At 41.5% G+C, this 26,735-nt stretch overlaps 1 protein-coding gene and 1 non-coding gene across 7 annotated transcripts; one reads left to right on the top strand and one right to left on the bottom strand.

The window, feature by feature from the left end:
* Window positions 1-91: 91 nt before the first annotated feature.
* Window positions 92-26,569, bottom strand: Pcbp2 (poly(rC) binding protein 2). 6 transcript variants are annotated; one of them, XM_038341324.2, is made up of 14 exons: window positions 26,451-26,569; window positions 23,878-24,018; window positions 23,274-23,297; window positions 23,153-23,185; window positions 22,775-22,891; window positions 18,937-19,068; window positions 15,246-15,374; window positions 14,109-14,195; window positions 12,368-12,460; window positions 11,308-11,349; window positions 10,113-10,185; window positions 8,561-8,616; window positions 7,840-8,009; window positions 92-642 (listed from the first exon to the last, which is right to left on the bottom strand). In XM_038341324.2, exons 2-14 carry the CDS (start codon window positions 23,944-23,946, stop codon window positions 606-608), a joined length of 1,062 nt encoding a protein of 353 aa, XP_038197252.1. In that variant the 5' UTR covers window positions 23,947-24,018; window positions 26,451-26,569; the 3' UTR covers window positions 92-605. The 6 variants fall into 6 exon arrangements, with proteins under 6 accessions (XP_038197252.1, XP_038197255.1, XP_038197254.1 ...); XM_038341327.2 differs by having other exon boundaries at window positions 14,109-14,183; XM_038341326.2 differs by lacking the exon at window positions 26,451-26,569 and adding an exon at window positions 24,178-25,872.
* LOC119824128 lies at window positions 15,511-15,679 on the top strand. The gene has a single exon (XR_005287060.1). It is a non-coding gene; the product is annotated as a small nucleolar RNA SNORA81 (small nucleolar RNA).
* Window positions 26,570-26,735: the final 166 nt, after the last annotated feature.

Below are 26,735 nucleotides of genomic sequence, written 5' to 3'. Positions count from 1 at the left end.
TCCATTCCTCATGAACAAATCTTCTAAAGCCCACCCAAAATTATGGCAGGGAAAAACCAAGGGCAATTAAAAGAACAACAAAAACAAAACATGGAGTGGTAAAACAGAAGAAAATCTTAATTCTATTCAAACCCAGCCAGGGCTCTGTGAAGGTTTAAAGGTATAAAAATAACATCAAGACAGGAATAACACCCACATAAGTCACTGTGGCATCCAGTTTCTATTCACAAAGAAAAAGCTCCAGTCCATCTTTTAATTTTTTTTTGAAAAATTCCTGACATTACAGAACTAAACTGAAATGTATTAATATTCCACTCTTACATCTCCATGACAAACAAAAATTCATGAGCCAAAAAAACCCCAAAAAAAGGAAAAGGGGGGAGAAGCTTATAAAACTAAATATGGATATCTCAGCGTAACTGCTGAACAGAGAAAGAATTAAAACGCTTTTAATTAAAAAATCACGAGTGGATGATAAAGTGTGTAGAAACTGAAAATTTACAAACTATTTAAAACCTGGAATCGCTGACTGTTCAGAAACTACACAGATGGATCATGGGTGGTGGTGAACAGCAGAAAGGGATTATGGGTGAATCTGCACTGTTCTAGCTGCTCCCCATGCCACCTGTCTCCGAGGAAAGCCTGTAAAACAGAAAGAAGAGTCAGTCAGTTTACCCAGTTACAAACAGTAGTTTACTAACAGGGCAGGCAGTTCAAGGTTTCTTAATTAACTGTAATATGATATGGTGTGCATGTTTGATACCACTGCACTCTCATTTAAGAAAGCACATCATGTTGGTGACACTGTCCCTTTAAGCTTTACCGGCATTGTTGTTGGGAGGGGACACAGAAGCTGTTTCTTTACTGCTCTGCTCACCCCCTTCACACAACAGGGAGAACACTGCCTCCAGAAAGATAATCTCACCTAATGTGTTTACAGCCTATGTAGCTCTTATCAGTGTGAAGGAACTGCTTTGTGCTGGGAGCATATTTGAAGACATCACATAACTTTAAATACTAAAGGGTGTTAAAGGGAAGAACCAAGTGTAGAAACTATAGTATTCGGTTATTGTTTTCAAGCTTAAATTTCATTACAAAAATAAATAATACAACAAGCAACAGGACTCACTCTTCAAAACCCAAAACCTATGGCCTTCTTACAGTGCCAAATCCTCCTTATAAACCTACCTCACTACAGTGCCTTTCTACTTCTGTTTTAAATAGGTCATCTGAGGTTCTGGAACCAATTAAACTCTGAAGGAAAGGCATCCAGTATACTTCACTGAAATTAGGTAGGCAGCAAAATACCTCATTTTGAAGCTAACTAAAAGTCTCAGTTCCACACAATAAGCTCAACTTCATTAAGAGGTGAATGACATCATTTGTGCTGCCTGAGTGATAACGGTACTGCACTAAAGTACGAATGCAATACAGGGGGACTGTCCCAGAAACCAAAAAGGTCGTCCCTCACTTAATGACTATTTTATTAAAGTCAGAATGGTTTCTCTTGTCTAACACCCTGAATGTGCCTAAACATTAAAAACATGTGAGATCTCCAAAGCTAGAGTCAGGCTTGCTAAGTACACTCATAGGTGAAATTCAATATAAAGGGAACTATTTCATTCTTTGAAAAGAGGAGCTACAGAGATGGCTCAGTGAGTTCCCTGATGAAGCAATAAGAACTAAACACCCATGAAAAAAATGCCAGAAGTGGCAGTGCACACCTGTAATCTGGGATGCTTGCTAAGTATATAATCTAGCCAGTGAGTCCCAGGTTCAAAAGATCTCATCTCAAAAAATAAGTTGGAGAATGAAGAAAACATGTTTTGACTTCCATTCACCCACATACAAGTCCCATATGTATCCACATACATGATACATACACACAAAACAGGAATACATGGGCTGTGGAGATGGCTCAGTGGATACAGTGTTTGTCATACAAGCATGAAGACCTGACTTTAATGCTCCCAGCAGCCCAAAACAGACACAACAGGTAGTCCAGTGCATCTGTAGCCCCAGCACACCTATGACAGATCAGAAGCAGAGAAAGGACAATCCCTAGAAGCTGGAAAGTCATCTGAAACAGGGTTGAAGACAAGAACCACTTGTGCTCTATGACACACATGCACATGGGCCCAACAACAACATGGACACAAATACAGCAGATTCTTATCAATCTCAAAACAAGATGGCCCTAGAACAAGATAAACAATGAGCTTTAGGGACTCAAGAGACAGTTATGGGGTAGAAGCCCTTATTATTCTTACAGGGACCTGGATTTGGTTCACAGATGTCACTTGGTGGCTCACATTGTTTGTGACTCCAGTTTAAGGGATCCAACATTTTCAGGTCCCCAAGGGCCCTGCACACATATAATGCACATGCATACGCACATAAAACGCACATCAAATAAGTAAAGCAAGCTTTGAATGATAGAGCTTTTGTAGGTAACAAAGGTTCCAGGGAACCGGTTAGTTTAAATCTAGTATCTTAAACAAAAAACCCTACCATATAGGGTAGAAGCACGGTGGCCACATATAAACAGCTCAACAACTGTCCAGCACTCACTATAAAGCCTAAAAATTTATAAAGGGCAAGATGCAGAGGGTGAGCACAGAAGAGAAATCTCAACCAGAAACACATCTGACTCACGACAGTCAAGTCTCCTAGATATCTGGATTTCGTCCCAGCAATTCTTTATTGAAGATATCTGTTAGATTAAAAGGCCTTCCAGCCAGGCACCTTTAATCCCAACACTTGGGAGACAGAGGAAGGTGGATCTCTTTGAGTTCAAGGCAGTTCTAGAACAGCCAGGAGCTGTTACACAGAGACATGTTGTCTCAAAAAAAAAAAAAAAAAAAAAAAAAAAACAACAACAAAAACCCAAAAACAAAATAACCAACACAACAAACAATACAAAACACAGAATCCTTCCAACAGACAAGTTAAAGTTAAAAATGAAATCCCTATGGAGATAGTTATCAGCATAGTAATGTTTGAACTATAGAAAGAGTTGAACCACTCAGAACAGGACACAGCTATCACCCTGACCTAGGGTATGTTGAATGCAAACGTGTAAGGCCACCCTAACACTGAAAGGTAATGTAGTACGCAAGAACAGCTACGTCTTTCTACTGTTGTTCAATATCACTCTAGGCTGGGAAAGGCCATCAGAAAAGAAAAAATCTATATAGAAACCTTCACAGTAAAGAAAACTCACAATATGTCCATTGGTTGACAAGAGAATTGCTCTTCCGTTTTTGTTCTCCAATGCAAGAGAACAAACCCAGGACCCAGCAAATATTGTACCACTGCCTTCAATCCTCAGCCCCAGCACATCATTTTCCTCTTTTGTGAAAAATACTTGTAGCTCATCTTGATTAAAAAAACTAAACAAAAAAGCTGGGCACTGGAGGTACACACCTTTAATCACAGCAACTTGGCAGGCAGAGGCAGGTGGATCTAAGTAAGTTGGAGGACAGTTTGGTCTACGGAGTGAGTTCCGGGACAGGATCCAAAACCTGTCTCAAAAAAAAAAAAAAAAAAAAAAAAAAAGCAAAAAAAAAAAATTCGGATTTACCTAACACAAATCACACCATTCTAGGTCCTGGGATCAAGCTCCAGTACCAGAAAAAAGAGAACTTACACACCAGGAGCTAAGAGAACCATTGTGTAAAAGCACAGCACAAACAATTAGTCCTGGGTAATCACACATGTTATGAGTATATTCTCTAGGGGCTTCTTTCCTAGTTCCTACTGAACAGTACGTAAGTCCATCAAATCTAACCCCGTTACCTTTCACTCATGATAGTTATGTTAGTGAGAGAGAAGGGCAGGCAGGAAATAGAATAACTATTTAACATGCTCAGAGATAAGTGCTTCCTGACATCACAGAAGGATATATACTGACCCCCTAAAGGAATATAGACAATAGCTACCTTTGACTTTGACCACTGTCTATTATTATGAATAAAGACGTAAATCCTATGTGTACCTTTGAAATAACCACTCACTAGAGGAAAAGAGCTGGGCAAAGACACCCTTGTTACCAACTGGTGTTAGCAATATAAAAGTTTCTGGGCAATCATGAAGACTCTTTAGTATTGAAGCTACTGAAGGCCCTTCTAGTTGGGAATATTGGCAAAGGGTTACGAAATTCATGTGGGATTCAAAAAGGCCCAAGTAGGCTGCACAGCCACCAAAGCTCACAAGGCACAGATCACAAGTCCCCACCCCTTCACCCGTTACATCACACAGTGAGCTACGGTTCTTACTGTGGCAACTTTATTGTAACTAGAGACACAGATTTGGCCAAGGCCAGCTGACAACTTAATCATTAAATAAAGGTTTTTTTTTTTTTTAAAAAAAAAAAAAAGGAAAGGATTAACGGAGAAGCTTTTATTCAGCAACACAGAGTCTAACACATCGTTTCTATATTGCAAGGCAGAATAAAGCTACAAAAGTGTAACAGAATGAGGGAGAGTTAAGAACTGGCTCTAGATAATGATTTCAATCAACAAGTCAGACTCTCAAACAGGCACTGAGCTGTAAGACCTAAGCCTAAACAAGAATTACCCGTCCCCACCCCCACCCAGATATCCCCAAAAGTAGTAAAAAGAAAACGGTCACAAGCTCACAATAGTTTGGTTCTCACCATTGTTAACAAAGAAAAACAAAATGAACCAACACTTGAGGAGGTGCCAAGATATGCACTCAGTAGGGAGAGAATCTCTGTTTCTCGCCTTTCAGTTTGTTAGTTACACATGGCACAGTAGAGGTGGTGGTGGTGGTAGCTGAAGCCCCGGTACCCTTAGCAGCAGACACAACATTTAGAGCCAGGAGAGGGATGGGTTTCATGCCAAGCAGACTGGAGACACAAGGGGCGGTCGGAAGAGGGTTGGGGAGGCTGGAGGGTGCGTCGGAAGTCCCCGCTGTGGCGAGCGAGGGGGTGGTGGTGGAGGAGGAAGAAGAAGAAGAAGGGGTGGAGGGTTGAGAGAGGTTGATGCTGAGGTGATCAGGGATCGTGACGGAGGCTGTCTGGGAGGAGGGTTTAGCGTTTTCTAAACTGTAACAGAGGAAAAAAGGAACAAAAAAAGGGTGGGTGGAAGGGAAGACCACAACAGGGAAAAAGTACAGGACAAAATCCGCTTCAGTTCTACTAGTAAGTGCCTTTGGCTGCTAATTAGGAAGATATACTACCAATTTTTACCGAACTCTTTTAGCTTGTGCCCCACCCTCTAGATATTGTATCATCACCTTCCCTCCTACATAAACTATTTAAACTGCTTTGGTAAAGACATAACTGACAAGACTGAGGGAAGGAATCACACAGAGCACACATCTCCCAACCCATAAACAGAATAAAGTAGCCAGGCCTAGTGGCACAGCTACTATGGAAGCTGAGACAAACATCAGAAGCCCACAGCCTGCCTGGGCTACGAAGAGAGTTTAAAAGGCAACTTTAAGACCCTCTTTCAAAAGAAAATCAGACAAAGATGTCTGGGAATTACCTAACATACACTAAGAGCTCTAAGTTCAGTCCCCAAAAGTGTTTAAAGAAGACTGTTAATTGAATGAGATAATCTTGTAAAAAAAAAAAAAAATCAGTTCATACAACCAAATTTTCAGTTTTGCACTTAAGTGAAGGAGCAACAATTCAATAATTACTTAAGAACACCACATTATATACTGCAGCTATTTAAAGACTTTAAGACAGGGTCTTCCTGCGTAGCCCAGGCTGACTGCAAACTAGAGCCTCTTGCCTCAGATTCCTCAGTGCTAAGGGATTACTGGTGTGAATCACCATGCATGCCTAAAAAAATTTTTTTCTGTAGTTAATATTAAAGCCTATTTACATCTTCACAGCAAATGAACCAAAATATTAAAGATTAAAATGGAAGGAGGCAAAAAGGTCAAAGTAGATCACTAACTTCAAATAATGTAGCATTAAAAGAAAAAAAGCTAAAAGAACAAGTGTAGGTGAGGTCCAGGGAAGCTTCCTGGTGGGAAGTTCTCATTTTAACTGACCATCCCTATATTTTAAAGCTGAAAAAACCCTTTGTGGTTTTTTGTTCTGTTCTTGTTTTTGTTTTGTTTTGAGACAGGGTTTCTCTGTGGCTTTGGAGCCTGTCCTGGAACTAGCTCTTGTAGATCAGGCTGGCCTTGAACTCACAGAGATCCGCCTGCCTCTGCCTCCCGAGTTTGCGCCACCACCCGGCTAACCTTTGTGCTTAAAGACAAAAATACACCTTCTATTCCTACAAAGTCCTCCAGCTAACCAGGGTCACAGGTATTTGCTGAGATAACACAAACTCCTACAAGGTCACTTCCACAAGAAACTTTCTCCTAATTCCATTCTGTTTAGCTTGTTGAGAGCCATTTAGTCCTTAATTATCACAGTAATGAGTCACATAAAGACACAGAACCCTATGAAAAAAAGCTCAGGAGGCACAGCAGAAATGCTATGAAGCCAATTATGAAAACAAATAAAACCAGTTTGCTTGTTTTCATTCAAATAGAACCAGAAGGAAAGCTTTAAAAGGAAAAAAAAAAAGGCAGCAAATGTGTACACCCTAGCATTGGTGATAAGGCTTTAAAAAGTTCTGACCCACTTTAACCCCAGCACTCAGCAGGAGACAGACTGAGTTCAAGGCCAGCCTGGTCTAAGAAGTGCCAGGACTTCCAGGACTACCTAAAAAAAACAAAGCAAAACAAAAACAAACAAACAAAAGTTCTGATCCAAATCTATGGTTTGGATAGTTTCACTCACCAGTTATTTTAAACAATTCTGCCGTTACTTCAAATAATGAAGTTTGCTTCCTTATAATGTAGCCACTAACTTATTAAAAACACACCAGTCAGGAAGGAAGGTCAAATTTCAAATTTAAAGCTATAAATTTGATCTCCAAGTAAGCTTACCCAAAGTGGAAGCTAACAATGTCTAGATCCCAAAAGCATTATTTTTGCCATAAAAACCTTTCCTCCAGTGTGAACTAGAAATCAAAGTCTTTACTATTTACTAATAAGAGTCTGTATAAGATTGCTGCTAATTTACTCAACATAGAAACTTGATGTGGTAGTAAAACAAAGTACATCTAGATACAATTCTTTCTATATGAAGAATAACATGAATGTGACTCCCTTTGAAAATGGACTGTTATTCACAATGTGACTGAGCAGAGTGAAGGAAAGAAAACACCTGGTAGGATGGATGCTTATTTGACTATATACAATTGTCCTACAACTAAAATTGTAGGAACAGTACCTACAAATAGGGAAGTAAGACCTTAAAAGTCACTTGCAGATGCATGAGAATGGGAATAGGAAAGAAAAATATCCCTGTAGTATCTGGGGCACCCCTAAGTCTGTGCATTTTTTACCAAAAAAAAAAAAAAAAAAACAAAACAAAACAAAAAAACAAAACTTAGCACACTTCCCATTTGAGAAATGTTTGCAAAACAAATGGTAACAGCTACCTACAAGAAACTATTAGATGTATCATTTATTTTTTTTTTTTTTTTTTTTTTTTTTTTTTTTTTTTTTTGTCCCAAATTCAAGATTACTTTGGACTCCAAAACCATAAAAGAAATGACCTGTCTATGATGTGTTAAAACAAATTAAGACACATACTTGCCACCTTCCCCCACTGTTCCAAAACAAGCAATCTATAAAACCCTAATCTGGCTATTTTTCTCTGCTAAAGACAGAAGCAGAGCTCTAGGAAAAGAAAGGGAGTAGGAACGTTTGCAACCTCTACCCCCTCAAGTAAACCCACATATGTTAACACCCTCCCTCACTACTGTGGCATTAATAAAGCAAAGGAGAGGTCAAACTTACCTGACATTGATTAGATACTGAGCCAGGCTGATGCTGGCAGCAGACCCAGTGATGGTGACCTGCCTATCAGTAGATCCTTCCACTGGGTTTGCAATTTTGATCTGCGCCCCAGACATCTGACGGATCTCATTGATTTTGGCGCCCTGACGCCCAATTATGCAGCCAATCAACTTGAGAAACAACAAAAAAAAAGGCACACCAAATTAAGAGCCGAACAGCTACACACAAGACCATACACCAATCAACTTCTACACCTTGTGCTTAAAATTGTACTCTCCAACCTTCAGCTGTATTGCTAGCAAAACCTTCAAATTAAGATCTCGTTTAATTTCTGAACCATTCATGTGATTAACTACAAATCAACGCCAACTTCAAGCTAATTTCTCAGTCCAACCATTAGCTTTTGCGTATATCCCCATAGTATTGCCTCCACTCCAAAAACAAAATAACCAGAACCATACTGATACTGAACCTAGCAAGCTATCTAGTGGAGGGGCATCAAAATTCGTGAATTCATCCTGACATCATCCCTCCTCCCAGAGCACAAAGTTAAATTCGGATGCACTTTTGGTCTCACTACCTTACAGATGTTTTAAGTAAAAGGCAAATAAGAATTTCTACAGGATAGGAAGAAGTTCTGTTTGAAAACTATAACACAGTTAATTCTATCAATTCTCTCTAGCAATATTTTTCTCAGGATGCTAACATACTTTATACTCACATCATTTGGAATGGTGAGTTCATGAGAAGTAGTTTGAGCAGATGCATCCAAACCTGCTAAAAGACAGAAAAGAGCAACAAAGTTTAATGCACAGCATTCAGAATGAGTGATTTGCACATTAAACTAACAGAAGGAAATAAGCTGGAAACCCAGCATTGGCTGTTGGGGTTCATCACTAACTCTGAAGCCCCCAAGGAGGAAAGATGGGAGAGGGGTATCAAAATAATGCTGCAAAGATTCTCATGTACAATCAGAAGAGCTGATTTCATGCCATTTCCTGCAAAGCCCAGACTAACAAGTATAGGGAGATAACATGGGGCAAAGAGTGTGGTATTCTTAAACAGGAGCAAAACCTAAACACCGAAGCTTCTATACACCTACGTCTTTTCTGATTAAGTTTGTTGTTGTGTCCTGGTTTTATTTCACCCAATGCTCACTAGAATCAGTGCCAATTTCATTCCTGTTACCGGGTATCATAGACTCTTGGCACATACACTGAATTGCTTCAATTATACCTGTATCAGAGTAACAACCTCCATCTTTATCCTCCCAAGCTAGACTTAAAGATCACATAGATTAAATGGCAATAAGGTTGTGGGGAGTTTATTTCTCCAGATTTATTCTGTCTTTTGGTCTAATTCTTCTGGCTTTTGTTTGGTTTTCCAAAGAAAAGAAGAAAAGAAAAAAAAAAAACCCATCATAATAAACACCCCTACCCATCCCTAAGAACACCAGGATTGGGCCATTTGGGCTGGCTAACCTTTACAGTTCTAGTCCTGCTCTCAACTACATTTTTAGAGGGTAGTTGGCCAGATCCATCAAGGGACCCTCAGGGGCACCAAGCCCACCTCTTTGCTCTCTCAGCTCCTCTCTGCCATATGCCTGTAGCTGGTATGGTTTATATGGGCAAGTGGAAACAAGACTCCCCACCAGTTTAATTATAACAGTAGACTACTAACTACAGATTTTTTTTTATTTTTAATCATTACCCACAATAGCCTTTATCACCTCTGGAGAGCTGGATCAAATGCCTGTTAAGATACAAGGTGAAAATGGAGTGGTTTTGGTGTCTCATTCTAAACCCTATCGGACAAGTTATCCCTTATACCATACCAAAAAAAAAAAAAAAAAAAAAAAGCCCCAAAACAAAAGAAAAACAAAACCAAAAATACACTACATAATTTGGAACAAATGGATTGTCTCTACCCAAGTCTTGTGAACACCTGGTGGAGAGAAAGGGGATGCTAATCAGATCAAGGGGGCCACTATCAGGATAGGTACTAGAAGTTATCAGTCTACCCCTTTCCTGACAAGCATCCCCAGATCTCACCCCAAACCTTCCAGGGCTTTTTATTCTTTTATAATTAACTCACCCCAAATGAAAACCATGTTAACAAACACATTACCTCCTTTAGCCATAGTAGGTCAACTTTATACCAGCAGGTGCTAGATGATAATGAAGTTTGTTTTAAACAGTTGTCAAGCTGAGACCTTGGGACTGGCCTCTATCTTGTACTACAGCTTACAAAAATAAACACTAAGGTATCCATACCACTGAATCCAGTGTTGCCATGGGTCATGGGAAAATGAGACTGTTGCATTGCCAACTGGTGCAGCTTGGTCAACTGCAGGAAGGAAAACAGGAGACCAGCATTAGAAGGGTAACCTAGTAGGCACTCAAGCACATCCAGATGGGAAAATGTACACAGTTCCTGCCTCCCAAAAGTTGATGCTACTATTCCAATGATAACAGGATAAGAATGGGGCTTACAGTATAATCCAGAGGACAGGCAGAATATAGGGCAGTAAGGGTTAGAAATAGAAAGGATGTCAGTATACAAGAATGAACGCACTTGGGGTATGTGAAAAGGAAAGCAGTAATGCTGGCCCAACAACCATCCCCTATGGACTGTTTAATGAAGGTGTAGGCACCACTGGCAATGGCTGCCCCAGGGACAGGCACAGACAGGCTAGGTAAACAACTGTGCAGTGGTGCTAGGGAAAACACACCATGCAGGGTTCTACCAGTATTGGGAAAAGGGAAGGAGATGAGGGGGGCAGGGAGACTGCAAGGAGGAGAGTAACTTAACAAGAAACCAAACTGGGCTTCACCCTCAACAAATATTTTCCCAACAATCTCACTGGCAACACACAGAAACCTGCCCAAGCTGGTGACAGAACAACCCTTTCCATCCTACTCCACACCTCTCCTGAAGCTGCCACTAACCAGGACTCAACTTCCCAGACCTAGTACTTGGCACCTGTAAGGGTTTTAATAAGGATGAAAGTGTGCAAAAAAAAATCCTTGAACAAAAATCTAAATATCAGTACTTTTAAGTAAGAGGTTCTTCTCAGTAAAGTTTGAGTTGAATTACAATTAGTTTTCTAGTTTCCCTCAATGCCTTTTCTAATTTGTAACCTCAGAATGAGAAGTGCCTAAAAGCAAACCCAACCCCCCCACTCCCAATGGGAAGCACACTATAATGACAGTTTGAATTGTGCCAAGATATTAATAGTGCACCATAGAACATTTCTTTTAGAATAATCTGAAACACAGATTAACAATCTGAAATGTCTAGGGGTTACAGTCAAAGGCAAACAAGTTGATAATGTGTGATTCACCTTCTAAACCGTAACAACACCGTTGGTTCAAGACCCAACTTACTCCTGTCTACTAGGGAGAAAGGAATGAAACAATTTTGGATAGAGAGGGAGTTTTTCAAACAAGAAGTGAAATCAAAACTTACATCTGGCTGTGGAATGGCATACTGTCCTTGAATGGTATAGGCCTAAAAAAGGAGGAAAACAATTCCTATTAAAAACCAATCACGGACAGCCACCCGGTGGGGGGCAGAGGGGGGGAGCAAGTTTTCAACTAGCCAGGAAGCCAGAGTTGAACCAGACAAAGGGAGGCATGTTGAGACAGTAAAGGGAATCTCACAAATGGTCAGACCTGAGCTGGCCTTCTATGAACCCTAATACAGCAACTTTATTCCACAAGTTCTCTTTGATTAAGGTAAAATATACACATCAGCTTTTTACCTAAAATGTGGAAAATAAAATAAAAGCAATGGCTCAACTGACCAATTCCCCTACCCCATATATTCAATTTAAGATAGTAATCACACTAATATGAATGATTTATATCTACACAAACCTGCACCACATATATTCAACATTGCCTAAGACCCTAAATTCACAAGAAGCTAGCTAGGTCTCTAACGCTAGGGACCTGACACAGAAGTACCGGGAGGGGGAGGATCAATTTGCTAAGTCCTGTCTTTCCTGCCCCCTCCCCTATCCCTGCATAAAGGCACTTGCAGCTCCCACTATGCCCTCCCCACACCATATCCTCCCAAAAAGGGAGCTGGGTCTTTAGGGAAATTGGGGGTGGGGGGGGGTGACAAGGAAAGGAAAAAAGAAGGAATGGAAGGAAGTGGCTGGTTACTTAATAGAATGTGAACTTTCTCACATCAGTTACAGTGGCAAGTACCCCCAAAAGCACATCCAGGTGGGGGTGGGAAGGTGAAAATGGGATGGGAGGAGTGGGAGAGGGAAAGGGATTGAACAACAGCAACCAAAAAAAGAAAAAAAGAAAAAAAAGAAAAAGAAAAAAAAGGTTGGCGTTACCATCTGGTGGGCTACGCGGCCTGTGTGAAATGAGGTGGGGAGGTCAGTCCAGGTCCCCGTGGACAGGTGGTGTCCACAGCACAAAAATCACCAGCGCCACTGGCCCCCCGTGTGTTGGCAGTCTCGGCTGAGGCGGAAGGATTGAGTGAGCCTTGGAGACTGAACATCCCCTCTCACCTCTAGAGGTGGTCCCTCCAGGTCAGGGTTGAGGCACATGGACGGGGTGGTGTGGGGAAAGCTCGCACTGTCGCTGCCTGTGCTGTACCTGTCCTGTGGATAAATAGAGGATTTCAGTCTCCAGGGCTGTCAATCCGGCACCTTGTCACCAGCATGAAATTCACACCAAAAAAAAAAAAAAAGTTGTTTATTTTTTTCTTTTTTCCTTAAAAAGGAGCTCACAACACAGATTTGAAACGAGCTGAAATGAGTGAATAAAAAAAAGTTACCTAGCAGCAGATGATACTGCACAACTGGGTTATTTTCAGTAAGAGTGGGGGGTGAGGTAACAGAGCTGATGCTGGTCTTGGTCACTGTAGGATTACATTAAACCCCTACAGAACCCACTTGCCACAAAAGACAGAGGTCCATATGTGGACATTGTGAACTGGTCCATTTATAAAAAGGCCCATGGGAATGACCCATGACAGGGCAACTCATGGAAGAAGCTGCAAGCTTTAAGAGGGCAGTTAACTGAATAAAGGGGAGGTAGGTACGGAGAGGAAGAAAAAAGGTACAAAGGGAAAGGAGTGACAGGGAAGAGGAGAAGGAGGATGGATTGGTGACCCAGCATTGGATAACCTAGAGTTCCATGATTAACTCCTGAGGCTAACCCTCCTGGCTACAATGATTGAGCCTACTGCTTATCCTCCCAACTACTTGTATTGGCAGGCCTTTGACAAAGTGTTTAAACAAAACTAATGCTTAAACAAAGTTCTAACACATCTCACAATAACACTGAACTATAACTACTTATGAAAACTCTCAGCAAGACATAAACTTGTTCACTTTTATTACTCAGTAAAATGTGATACTTTCCTCTCAAATGCCTTTCAGACTAAATACAAATGTAACTAGCTAAATACAGATGTTTTTTAAATACGACAGTCCCAAGTGGGAAGGGCACTTTAAGCAACATACCTCCACCTACCAAAATGACTGTTACTATTTCAACCTAAATCACAGTATTCTAAAAACCTACTATTCAGAGTTAACACTAACAATCAGAATATACTAGTACCGTGACATTTATCAATGCTCTTCTCACACAACCCTAACTTTAGCATAAACCATGTGTTAAAAGATAAATGGTTTAGATTGGTGAGGAACAGAGGCGCCAAGCCCAGCATGCTCTCCCCATCCTATCCTTGAATGCTCATCTTACTTCAGCTGATTTAAATTATAACATGGGGTTTCAAACCAGTGGTTATGAGGTTAAGAGTCTGGGGGATAACACACTGGAGTCTGGGGGTGAAAGGGTAGAGTAGGGGAGGGGAGGTAAAGGGGAGGGAAAGTTTGTAGGACACTCAAGCTCAAGAGCCTACCACCCCATGCCCCCATGCCATTTGAGACTACCACCCTTTGCTATCAGTACTCAGACCTCTAACATCCCCCCCCCACACAAAACCATGAATGGGATGGTAGTATAGGGAAGTAATGACACTGAAAGAATTTAACTTTCACCAAACCACCACCAAAATCAGTAACTCTTCTGAGTGCCTACAAAACTTTCACTAAAAATAAGGTCTTGGCATTCAAAATTTTCTATATATAGTACCAAAAAAAAGAAAAAAAGCAAATCAAACTATGGCCAAATGTACAAGTTTTCAGCAAGCATGCAAAGTACTTTGGTGTGCTGCTGGCAAAGCAGGTATCTAACACACTCTCTGTTCATTCTGCCCACCAATAAGAGTGCTCTTACCTGACCACCTGCAAAGATGACTGGAGAACTCGAGGGCTTGGGCCGGTACGGGATGGTCACGCCCTTCGGGGGGGACTGGGAGAGAGTCAGAGGGGGAAAAAAACAAAAAGAGATAAGGTTTCAAAGCTGCTTCAGCTGTGTGGCGATAGCACACACAGGTCAGTTAAATAAAAATGACTTCCATTCCCTCAACTACCAAGCTGTACGTGATTAGACATTGTAATCTCAAATATCTGATATTTATTATCTGTCTTTAAAGCAACAAGAAACTTCATGGCTCACTAATTCTCACCAAATATGTCCTGAAATAGTTTGTCATGATTTCCACACTTGGTTGTTTTTTGGATTTTTTTTTTCCAAAGACAGGGTTTCTCTGTAGCTTTGGAGCCTGTCCTGGAACTAGCTCTTGTAGACCAGGCTGGCCTCGAACTCACAAGGATCTGCCTGCCTCTGCCTCCCAAGTGTTGGGATTAAAGGCATGCACTGTAACCACCCAGCTGATTTCCATACGTGTAAATAAATTCACACACACACACACACAAATGTATAGATATACTTCAACTGATAATTTTTAGGATCTCATATTTTTGTATAAATAATAAAATCTAAATTGGATATGAAATTCCCAAATGTTACATATATGGTTCAAAAAGACACAAGCAAGATCTTTTTCCTTTCAGATTCAACCTCATGTAACTAAAAAAAGATTTAATTTCCTTTAATTTCTATTTTTTTTTTGCAACAGAATAACAGGACTTCATAATTCATTCAGAAACACCACCATTTGATATTTTTTTCTAACTATTTTGACTATATCCTGTTCCAAAATAAAAAAACTATGTCAATGTCAAGTGATTCAAAAGGTCAGCATTTCAGAAATCCAAAATCCTTGTAGACTTTTACCCTACCCACGATACTAAAATTATTCTGAGCCACAAGACTACTTAGCAGATCCTATTTTTGCTCACAAACTAAGATAAGTCAAAACTGGCAAAAGGAAAATATAAACAAGAGAACTTCTTTCCACACCCCCACTGATAGCTTACCAGCTTCACCTAATTCTAGTCTTACTAAATATAGATCAGTTTCTCTGTCCCCAGAATCACCCCCACCTCCAGCATGAGCCTGAGGGCTTACCTCCAACATGACCACGCAGATCTGTTTGACACACTCAATGATGGATTGCGGAATGCCAGCAATAGTGATTGCCCGCTCAGTGGAGTTGGGGAGCATATCCCCTGCCACCTGGACCTGAGCCCCTGTACTCTTTAAGGTAAAAGAAAAATAGAAATCAGAGAAAAACTACGTTCTTCAATTCCCCCAATGGCAACTTTAGAATGTGATATTCAATAGACACTTATTATCTATTACCCCTTCTTTCTCTTTTCCCATTCTTCCTTTATCTTTTATCTGACAGAACTGCTTACAAAAAGTTAAAAGTAAATAAACTCTGATGCTAGCAGAGTACACACAAGAAGAAAGGTAACTGCACTGAATCCCAAAGACAGGGGTGGACCTCTTTTTTAATGTCCAGTGTCCTTTGTCTTAAGATTTGATTTGGTGCAATAAGTCTTTAGAAATGAGTTTTCAACATGTCATTTGCATAAGATTTACATCAGAAATTCTATATACCAGATATATATATAATGATTCGTAAGAGCAGCAAAATAGGCCGGGCGATGGTGGCGCACGCCTTTAATCCCAGCACTCGGGAGGCAGAGGCAGGCGGATCTCTGAGTTCGAGGCCATCCTGGTCTACAAGAGCTAGCTCCAGGACAGGCTCTAGAAACTACAGGAAAACCCTGTCTCGAAAAACAAAAAAAAAAAAAAAAAAAAAAAAAAAAAAGAGCAGCAAAATAAGTTATAAAATAGCAACAAAAACTTTTATGGTTGGGGGTAAGCTCAACATGAGTGACCTGTCTTAAAGAGTCACAGCATAAGAAAGTTGAGAACCACTGATTTAAACACAAGTTTTCTTAAAATGGAAAACTTAATTGACATAACTTTGTTTAACCTACATTAGAAAAAAAAATTAACTCTGAAAGATAAGTATGTATGTACACCACTTAGTGACCACTTGTCAGCAGAATGCAGAAGAGAGTTGAATCTCATGAAATGGAGTTCTGGCAACACCCACATGGCAACTCACAACTGTATATAACTCCATTTTAGGGGATCTGGCTCCCTCACAGACATAACTGTAGGGAAAATACTAATAATATCAATGCACATAAAATAAAAAATAAAGAGATTAAAAAAAGCCAGAAAGTGGTAGTATCCACCTCTAACCCCAGTACTTAAGAAGTAGAGTTAAGATATATCTCTGTGAGTTCAAGACCAGCCTGGTCTACAGAGTGAGTTCCAGGACAGCAAGAACTACATAGTGAGACCTAGTCTTAAAAACTGTTTTTAAGGGACTGGAAAAATGACTGAATGGTTAAGAGCATCTGTTGCTCTTGCTGAGAACCTGGGTTTAGTTCCCATTACCCACATGTCCCTCACAACCATCTGTAACTCTATTTCATGAGATTCAACTCTCTTCTGCATTCTGCTGACAAGTGGTGACAAGTGGTGTGCATACATACACGCAAGCAAAAACCTAATACATTTAGAAGAAATAAAAGATTTTCCCCCCATGCCACGAGAAGGCATGGGCAGACACTCGGGACAGACAGCACACACCGCTCTGTGATCGGACTCGGGAATCGAACTCGGGACCTCGGGATTCGCAAGCGCCGCACTTAACAGGCTGAGCAACCGTTCAGCTCGTTAAGAAATAGTTTTAAAATTATCTTAGGACTAGAGAGTCGGCTCTGTTGTTTACAGCTTCCTAATAATAATTCCTACAGATAATCTGAATTCAGTTCCTAGCACCGACATAATTCTGCTCACAACCACCTGAATCTCCAGCCTGGGGGAATCCAGAACCTTCTTCTGGAATCCAGGGCACCTGCACTTTCATGCAAATATTCACACAGGGTGCATCTTCAACCCAGGCTGGGTGGCTCTTGACTTTAATCCCAATACTCAGGAAGCAGAGGCAGGAGAGTCTAAATTTGAGATCAGCCTTGTTCTACAGAGTTCCAGGAACCTTGCCTTGAAAAATCAAAATAGATAAATATATAAATCTACCAAGAAAAAAAAAGTTTAGTGGTTCAGTAGGTAAAGACAGCTGCAACTAAATCTACCAACCTATGTTGGAGCCCAGCGAATACACACGGTAGAATGAAAAAACTGTCATGTCACATGTCCTCAGACCAGTATGCATACATAGGTGCTTATGTATGCACTAAACACAAATAATGGGTATGAGGGGCAACGGAAGATGGCCCAGTCTATAAAATACTTGTAAGCACAAAACCAAGAACATATAAAAGAGAGATAGACAGGAGAATCTCTGGTGACTTAATTGAACAGCTAGGCCAGAAAAATCTGTCTCATGGGGTAAAAAGGGAAGGGGGAGAAGAAGCAAGAAATGGGACCCAGTAACACCCACTTTTAATCCCAGCACTGGGGAGACAGAGGCAGGTGGATCTCCTTGAAATCAAGGCCAGCCTGGTCTACAGAGCAAGATCCAGTATAGCCAAGCCTATAGAGAAACCCTGTCTCAAAAAAAAAAAAAAACGACCTCCCCCAACCCAAGATAAAATAATGGTAACTATATGCAAAAAGTTATTCTCTCATATTCTAACTCATTACTGAACTAGGCAAGGCTATATCTAGTCCTAGGTACTTGGGAGGCTGAGGGAAGAGTACTAGTAAATTTAGAAGTCCCAGGCTAGTAACATAGCAACGATTGCATCTTTAAAAAATAAAAGGGGCTAGGGAATAGTGCACTGATGTAGCTAAATGGGGGAGTATCCACCTTGCATTTGTGAGCCACCATGTCATTGCTGGGAACTGAACTCAGGACCTCTGTAGGAGCAGTTAGTGCTCTTAACCTCCGAGCCATCTCTCCATCTCCACCTTGCATTTGCGAGGCCCTAGGTACCCTACCTTGGATAGCACAAAAACTGAAATATATGAATTGTGCTTTTAATTTATTAATTATGTATACAGTGTTCTGTCTGCATGTATGTATGCAGGCCAGAAGAGGGCCTCAGATCTCATTATAAATGGTTGTGAGCCACCATGTGGTTGCTAGGAATTGAACTCAGGACCCATAGAAGAGCTGCCAGTGCTCTTAACCACTGCATCATCTCTCCAGCTCCTGAATTGTGTTTTTAAGAAAATTATAACAATTTAATTCCAGTATCATCACACTACAGTCTCATGGACTGCTAATCATGATCAGTTACCGGGTTAAACATAGGTCCACAGACATGTTAAGCAACTACTGTACTACCAGAACCAAATTTCAACACCTTTTTTTAATCCTACGTTTTTTTTGTTGTTGTTGTTGTTGTTTTTTAAATTGAGATCTCACCTGACTGGCCTGGAACTCATGATGTAGATAGACCATGCTGACTTCAACCTGACCCTTACTCCCAAAGTACTGGGGTTAAAGACACACACCACCATACTTGGCTCCATCTTGTATTTTTTTAGATAGGGTCGCCTAAATTGTCCCAATGAGCTGGCCTTGAACTTTACAGCAAAGACAAGACCTGAACTTGGAGTCTCCTATGTAGCTGAGATTACAGACCTGAACCATCATGAAGGCCATCTTAAATCTTCACATCACCTGCTAAACTTTTCTAGCCCTAACACAATCTAGTACGGGTATAATGATGCACCATTCAGGAGGTAGAGTCTCTCACAGAGATCTCTGTCTAAATAGAAAAAAAATAGGTGAGGCTAACAAACATTTGGGGGGGGGGGAACCAACCTCTCTTATTTCCTTGATCTTGCAACCACCTTTCCCAATCAGAGAGCCACACTGACTAGCGGGAACCACGAGCCGTAAGGTGACTGGGGGTCTGCTGGCAGCTGTGCTATTGGTCATAGAGCTGCTTATGTCCTGTAAAAAAAAGAAAATCACTCACAACACGAAAAAGAAAAATAAGTGTGTGTGTGTGTGTATTTGAAAGTGCATAAAACAATTACTCCTGGATTTGTAAGGAGCATACATGTATAACTATACCAAACTAAGTGAACATTATAATTTCTGAGCCCAATGTGGTAATATTGCCTATTATCCAGGACTCTGAAAAGGTAAGATCCAGAGTTACAAGCCAGTAGGAACAGACCATGTTCCCCTATCCTTCCAAATGAAACAGAACTTGCTCGTTGGTAAAATGCTTTCCCTGGAACGGATCACTTGTCACAACACATACACACACACACACAAACCCAGAAAAAGCAACTACAGAAGAAGCCATAATCTTATTTTTCTTCACTACAAGGGTACAGAAAAAAGCAACACTTCTAACAAAGCTGGCCTTCCCTCCATTTGGATTACAAATGTTAATTTGTCGAGCATGCACAATCCAAAGATTCTAATCCTAGTAGCCAATATTTTTATTTGGTTTTTTTATTTGTTTTTTGTTTTGTTTTGTTTTTTTTCGAGATAGGATTTCTGTGTAGCTTTAGAACCTGTCCTGGAACTAGCTCTGTAGAACAAACTGGCCGCGAACTCAAGAGATCCACCTGCCTCTGCCTCCCAAGTGCTGGGATTAAAAGTGTGTGTCGCTGCCGCCACTACCACCACTAGTCCCTAGTAGCCAATATTCAAAAAAAAAAAAGTAGGGTTAAGGGAGATGGCTCAGTGGTAAAGAAAGCTTACTGTACAATCAATAAGGAAGAACCCAGATCAGTTGAGAGTCCCAGCACCCACATCAAATGTTGGGTATGGCTGTGATGCCGGCAATCCTACCACTGGGTGTGGAACAGAAGTATACAAGAAACTGAAAGGCTGGTAATGATAGTATCTCAAAGCTGTAAGGCAGAACACAATAGAAAGCACCTGCTATCTTTCCTCTGGTACTGCAATGTGTACATTCACACATGGATATATACACATACACAAAGAGTAATTTAAGCAATAGGGGAAAATTGTCAAAATTAAACCAATGATATGAATATATGAAACAATGCAACCACAATCAAACTGAATGTCCTCTTACAAAATGAATACCAGATAACTAAAATGATTTAAGGTTTTTATTTTTAGGCCGGGCGGTGGTGGCGCACGCCTTTAATCCCAGCACTCGGGAGGCAGAGGCAGGCGGATCTCTGTGAGTTCGAGACCAGCCTGGTCTACAAGAGCTAGTTCCAGGACAGGCTCCAAAGCTACAGAGAAACCCTGTCTCGAAAAACAAAAAACAAAAAACAAAAAACAAAAAAAAGAGGTTTTTATTTTTAGCTTTTGTAGCGCTAGGACTTTCATATGCTTACCAAACACTCTACCGTGAGCTATACCCACTCTCAGATTTCAACTTCCCAGTTTTATTTGTTGAAAATACAAAGCACTATAAAGACAATGAAACCAGGAATTGTATCTAAAATGCTCTGAAGTAGAGCTCTGGGGTTGGCAACAGATCAATTCTAACAGTCCATGCTTTCCCAGGAATTGGGGCACATGCCTTTAATTACAGTACCAGGAGGCAAAAGGCAGATACCTGAGTTTGAGGCTATCCTGATCTACAGAGCTTGCTTTGAAGCCAGCCTGACCAGGACAGCCAAGACTACAGAGAAACCCTATCTCAAAACCCAAAAAAACAAAAAGAGCCTGAGCATATTATTATGCATGACACCTTTGGTTCTATTCCAGCAAACAAAGCAAACCAAAACAAAACCTGTATTGATCAAACGCTTTCCAATACACTATCCCAAACAGTAAGATTTTCTATTGCTATCACTGTTGACTTACACTGAGTGTATGTGTAGGTCAGAGATTAAATGTGAAAGTGAGTTCTCTCCTTCCACAATGTGAATCCCAGGAACTAATCCAACCATATCATGAGTTGGGGCAAGTGCCTTTTGCGCCTCCTCAACAACCCCCCAAAAATTTTAATTAATTTATTCACTTCTCAAAATAGTTTTCAAGCCGGGCAGTGGTGGTGCATGCCTTTAACCCCAGTATGCAGGAGGCAGCGGCAGACGGATCTCTGTGAGTTCAAGGCCAGCCTGGCTACTAGTTCCAGAACAGGCTCCAAAGCTACAGAGAAACCCTGTCTTGAAAAACAAAAACAAAAACAAAAAAATTTCAAGACAGGGTTTCTCTGTGTAGCCCTGGCTATCCTCAAACTCAAGAGATCTGCCTGCTTCTGTCTCCTATGCTGGTGATGGTGTGCACCACCATCACCTAGTTTCAAAATTCCTAAAGACAGGGTCTCATTATGTAGTCCAGGTTGGCCTAGAACTTACTATGTACATGAGGCTGTTTAGCTTTCTGAAGGAATCAGTAGTTAGGACACTCTCCCAGAGGATGGAAAGCTCAAGGTCACTGGCTGCTCTTCCAGGTCTTGTGTTCTACTCCCAGCAACCACAGGGTGACTCGCAACCATCTACAACAGGATCTGCTGCCCTCTTCTGGCATGCAAGTACACATGCAGAACACTCATACAAAAAATATGAATAAATAAAACCAAACAAAAAAAACATAAAACAAACAAAAAAATAAAGACACTTCTCCGTCTAATCTACATGTACTAGTAAGGTGTATAAATTGCTTTTATATAATTCTATGAAGCCAAGAACTTTTTTCTTCTTTTGATACAGGGTTTCAACTCTGTAGCTCAAAGTAGCCTCAAACTTAGATCTGCCCCATTGCCTTCCCAGTACTGGTAGGATTAAAGGTGTGTACCACCACTCCAAGCTAAGAGCCTATTACTCAGAGATCTGCCTCCCTATAACTCCCGGGTGTTGGAATCAAAGGTGAGTGTCCCCACCGCCTGGCAATAGCATGTACTTCTAAATGTTCTTTCAAGCTGCAAATTCTGGAGTAACAGGATCCTGCAGTTTAAATATAACATTTCTGACCTGTGCAAGGATAAGATTTCAGGGAACATTAAGCATCATCAAAAAGCACTCTTCTATTTTGCTTTCAGAAACCTAGGGTTTTACCACTAACTTTTAAGTCAATATTATCAGTATCTGCCTGTATATAGAGTTCAAAATGCAAAATGTCCGGTTTCAGCAGGATCCTAAAAAAAACATCAAGTTCATTCAACTGTAAAACCATCAAGGAAGCAATGGCACACCTTCAAAACAATTAGTGAGGAAATGTTTCAGTGACAAAGTTAGAAAGGGTAGTGTACATTTTATGAGATCCCACAGTCAGGAATGTGACACAGAAGTGCTGAAGGGCGTCTTGAACTACTAGTAGTGCCAGACTTCCAGTTATGTCAATAAATAAAAATACCAAAAGAAAGCCATACCAAAAGGGGAGGAAGGCTGGAGAGATGGCTCAGCAGTTAAGAGCATTGGCTGATCTTCCAGAGGACCCTGGTTCAATTCCCAGCACCCATGACAACTCACACCTGTCCATAACTCCAACTACAAGGCTTCTGACACCCCCCCACAGACATAACTTGGGCAAAACACCAATGAACATAAAATAAAAATAAATTATATTAAAAAAAAAAAAAGACAGTGGCTGAAAGTACAGCTCAAGAACATAACAGGCTTACTTAACCTCAGTTTTGTTTTAGGACTGGTAATGGGGCAGTAGAGGCAATCTTAAAACACACACACACAACACACACACACACACAAAAACAAACCTCTTCCAGTTTATCAATGATCATAGCAAAGGCTTTGAAGATGGCATTAGTCGGTCCAGCCAAAGTGATAATTCTCTCAGGACAATTCCCTTCTGAGATGTTGATACGTGCACCACTCTGGATAAGAAAAAGAAAAGTAGTTTTAATAGATAAAAAAGAGCTGAAATTGTAGAGGATAGTCCGTCCTAGATAACACACAGGCAAGGGCAACACGCTGCCTAAATAAAACAAGCGTTTCAAACACTGCTCCACTTGTCTTCAAACATTACATCAACCAGAAAATGCTTCCTCCCTTGGAGCGCTACCCCTGTAATATATCACACAGAACCTTTTCAGGGTTTCCCAGTCTAGCAGATCCCACTGTTTCTTATAACTTACCTCCTCGCGCATCTTCTTAACAGATTCTCCTTTCTGTAAAAGAAAAAGTCAAGCATGAGCTCCAACTATTTCAGCTCAGACTGACTAAATAGCAATTAGTGTTAAAGTGAAACTCTCTTACCTTTCCGATGATACTGCCAACTTCCTGCAATGAAGAAAACATTGGTAACAGGAAATTCAGAGTTCATCATTATGAAAAGAAAATTCTAAATGTTCAGCTAACCAACTGCTAATTATACTAATTACCAATCCAAAGAAATAGATTTTAAGATTCATGGGGGGAAGTACTTATTCATTTCCTTGCACAAAATTTTATACTGAAGCTACCAAAGAATTGAGAATCAGAATGATTAAATACCACACCTTTGTGTAATATGCAAAATGAGGCCTGGGGATATAACTCCACAATAGTGTTGGCCCTCAATCTCTTGTACACTCAAAAATCAAAACAATTTCTTTTTCTTTCTGAAACTATAAGATACAACAACATACATCAGAATGTTTTACCAGCCAGCTAGGACTGTTTTTTTGGCTCTGCTTGTCTTTCTTGCTCACTGAGGCTTCCTAGTAAAAGCTGTCCATCTTTTCACCACACTCCATTAGAGAAGAGTGCTACAGCCAGATGTCCCACAGTGCTAATCTGATGAGCTCCCACATGCTTGTCCGCTTTTCCTGACCCCTCCCGTACCAGCTACTATGACCCAATTTTCTAAACTGGTGCATACCTTTCCATGCATAAGTAGCCTGATAGTAAGAGTGACATTTAATCCACCTTCAATCACACCGGTGTCCATGTCTAGTAGTTACAGGGAGCTGGACTTTTGAGTGGTCAAGTCTTTGGTCACGGGTGGGAGTGAATGCCAAAACTATAAGAATGACCAAAATAATAAGGGGGGAATAAATAAAGAGTAATTATTTTCCAGTTATTTTCACTTCACCCTTTAAACTGTTACCTAATGGACTCTTCCTTAAATGTTAGCCTATCAGACTTGTAAACACACTCAGCACAACTGCATAACACTTACAGATCAGGTTTTGTTTCCAGTTTGCTCATTAATGATAGGGTTTCCACTGATGACTGGGATGAGAAAGATTCATTCCTTCCACTGGCAATGGTTACTGGGAACTGCTCAAGTGCACGAAGTTGTAATTCAGCTGAGTACATTTTGAAAAGGATTCAAAAAAGCAGCTGGACAAGGTTTACTACAGTGAGGGCAAACTCAGCTTGCTGGATACTGGCATCAACTGGAGTAAACGCAGAGTATACACATAAACAATCTCTAAATCTCAGGTGGTGATGGATACCAAATGATTTTAAAATCATTTAGTTCAGAACTGTGCACGGTGGTAATTACTGATCTCAACACTGTAGGGTTATGACAAGATTGCTGTAAGTTCGAGGCCACCTTGGGCAATGTATTGAGAGCCAAGTCAGCTGCCAAGACTACACATTGGGACAGTCACAAAGTAACAAGAAAAATAATTTAATCCAGGAGTCTCACTGAAAAAAGTGAGATATATCCAATATACATTCCACAATCCTCCTCTGAATGGTTCTGTACATCTCAGTTCTCTCTTCTCCCATTCTTTCTTTCTAATCAATCTGAGAAATTTTCCTTATCCTTGAATGTTAACTTTGACTACCACACACTTCTAAAATCTTTTAACTCAAATTTTCTTCCAAATACAACAATAAAAACGAAACTGTCAGTGGTAAAGTTTGACTTCACATTGCTTTAAAGCCTCAGTAGGTGACAGATTCCCAGGATACAGCATGTACTCATCTTCTCAAACAAAACTCTACTTGTAGAGAGACAGGACAATTGGGATTTTGATGTTTTTGCCTTAGTAACCAAACACTGATATTTCGAAAGGACAGTGAAATCTCAAAAGCATGTCAAGCATCCATCCCTTCAAATCAGTGTCAGTGACTTCTCTTAATTCTGTCCCTCCAAACACCAGCTTTCACTTTGCTTTGTATTGAAATCCCCACATCCTTAAGTTTTTGGTTTTGTTTTGGTTTTTGTTTTTTGAGACAGAGTCTCACTATGGAGCTCAGGACAGAATGGAACAGGCTAGTAACACCAGGCTGGCCTCCAAACTCGAAGACCAATCTGCCTCTGCACCCCAAATCCAAGCCTTAGACATTTTTAAAGCACTTAAAAAGGTGGCTGCTACACCACTCTGCGTATGGTAAAGGTCTTCTGATTACTTCAGGGTGATAAGTAATTATATAAATGCATTCCAAAGTACAGCAGACCCCTACTTACAGAAAAGTTACTTGTTGTCACAGACCTCACAAGTCAACCTCTCACGGAAAAACAATGCTTATTAATTAGGTCTGTACAACTCATTTTTCTCCCCCCAATATACGATATAAACCTGATAGCTTTAATTCCGTATCCCTACTCAAATGATTAATCATTTTAAAAATACAGTAATACAAGTTCAAAGAGACAAGAACAGCAAAAATTTATCTCCAAAACCATGTAAGTAGAACACGAAGATGCGTTTTTTTTTAAAACTCCAAGCCCTCTGAGAAACCTGTCGCTTCCTCTCCTGAGTAGGTCAACCTTAGTGTACCCCATCCCGGGAATCCAGCTGTTAATCCTGCAGTCAATACCCCTCTATAAATAGCTCGGTCTGGTTTATAGCGGCAGGCATTTTATAATTTCAAAATTCGTTACCCGAGAGAACGTCAGAGTAACTTGGTAACTGGGAGTCCGCCTACCCTTTAACTCGGCAGCCCCCCTCTCCTCTCCCCTCCCCCCGGCCCCGGTCATCCAAGCATTTTCCACTGAAGAAAAAAATAAGCCCCCCCCCTTCCCTTGACTGGGGGGGAGGAAATAAACGGTTCGGTCAGGGGGGGGCGCTGCGACCCAGGGGGAGGGGCCGGGCAAGTAGCGCCTCCTCGTGAGGCTGCGCCAGCGCCTGACCCCCGCGGGGAGCCGCGCTCACCCGCCCGGCCAGCGAGCCGGCCATCGCCTCCCCCACCCCCCTCAACCAACAAATCCACCGCCGCCCCCCCTGCCGCGCGCGCCCTCCCTGACTCCTGCGCAGCCGCCACCGGGAAGAGGCGGAGGGGGGGTGAAGGGGGAGCAGGCTTTGCGCGAGGCCTACTAGGCCGCGCCAGAGCCAGGGCCTCGCGTGAATGGACGGCCAGGAAGAGAGTAGTGGACGCTCACGCGGGACTACGAGAGGCCGAGGCTCCAGACTACGAACGCAGTCCTCCAAGAAAGATGACACGAGTGGAAACAGAAGCTACTGCCGGGGGCGGAGGAGAAATTTTTAAGCTTACCTGGAGGCGCGAGTCGACTGAGGGGAAAAGGGGAGCGGGCGGGAAGGGGAAGGGCGGGAGGCCGGGGGCGGAACAATAGGGGCGGGCGGGAAGGCGAGGGGGGCCCCGCTGGCGGGCGGAGGAGGGGGGTGGAGGAGGAGGAAGGGGAAAGAGACCCCGGGGCGGGTGGAGGGCGGCGGAGGGCGGGCGGGCGGGCGGAGGGCGGGCGGGCGGGCGGGAGAGGGCGCAGGCTGCGGCTGCTCCGGCTGCTGCCTCTGCTGGTCTGGGAGGGGGACGGGGCGGAGC

This window comes from Arvicola amphibius, chromosome 9 (genome assembly GCF_903992535.2).
Source record: "Arvicola amphibius chromosome 9, mArvAmp1.2, whole genome shotgun sequence".
In the NCBI taxonomy this organism is placed as follows: Eukaryota; Metazoa; Chordata; class Mammalia; order Rodentia; family Cricetidae; genus Arvicola; species Arvicola amphibius.
This window is presented reverse-complemented; position numbering and strand designations above follow the sequence as displayed.

Coding starts and splice junctions, on each gene's coding strand:
- Pcbp2 (XM_038341324.2), bottom strand. CDS start 23,946: ATGGACACCGGTGTGATTGAAGGTGGATTAAATGTCACTCTTACTATC. Junction 8,010..8,560: donor AACTCACCATTCCAAATGAT/GTGAGTATAAAG, acceptor TTGTTTCTCAAG/TTGATTGGCTGCATAATTGG. Junction 643..7,839: donor CAGTATCTAATCAATGTCAG/GTAAGTTTGACC, acceptor TCTGTTTTACAG/GCTTTCCTCGGAGACAGGTG.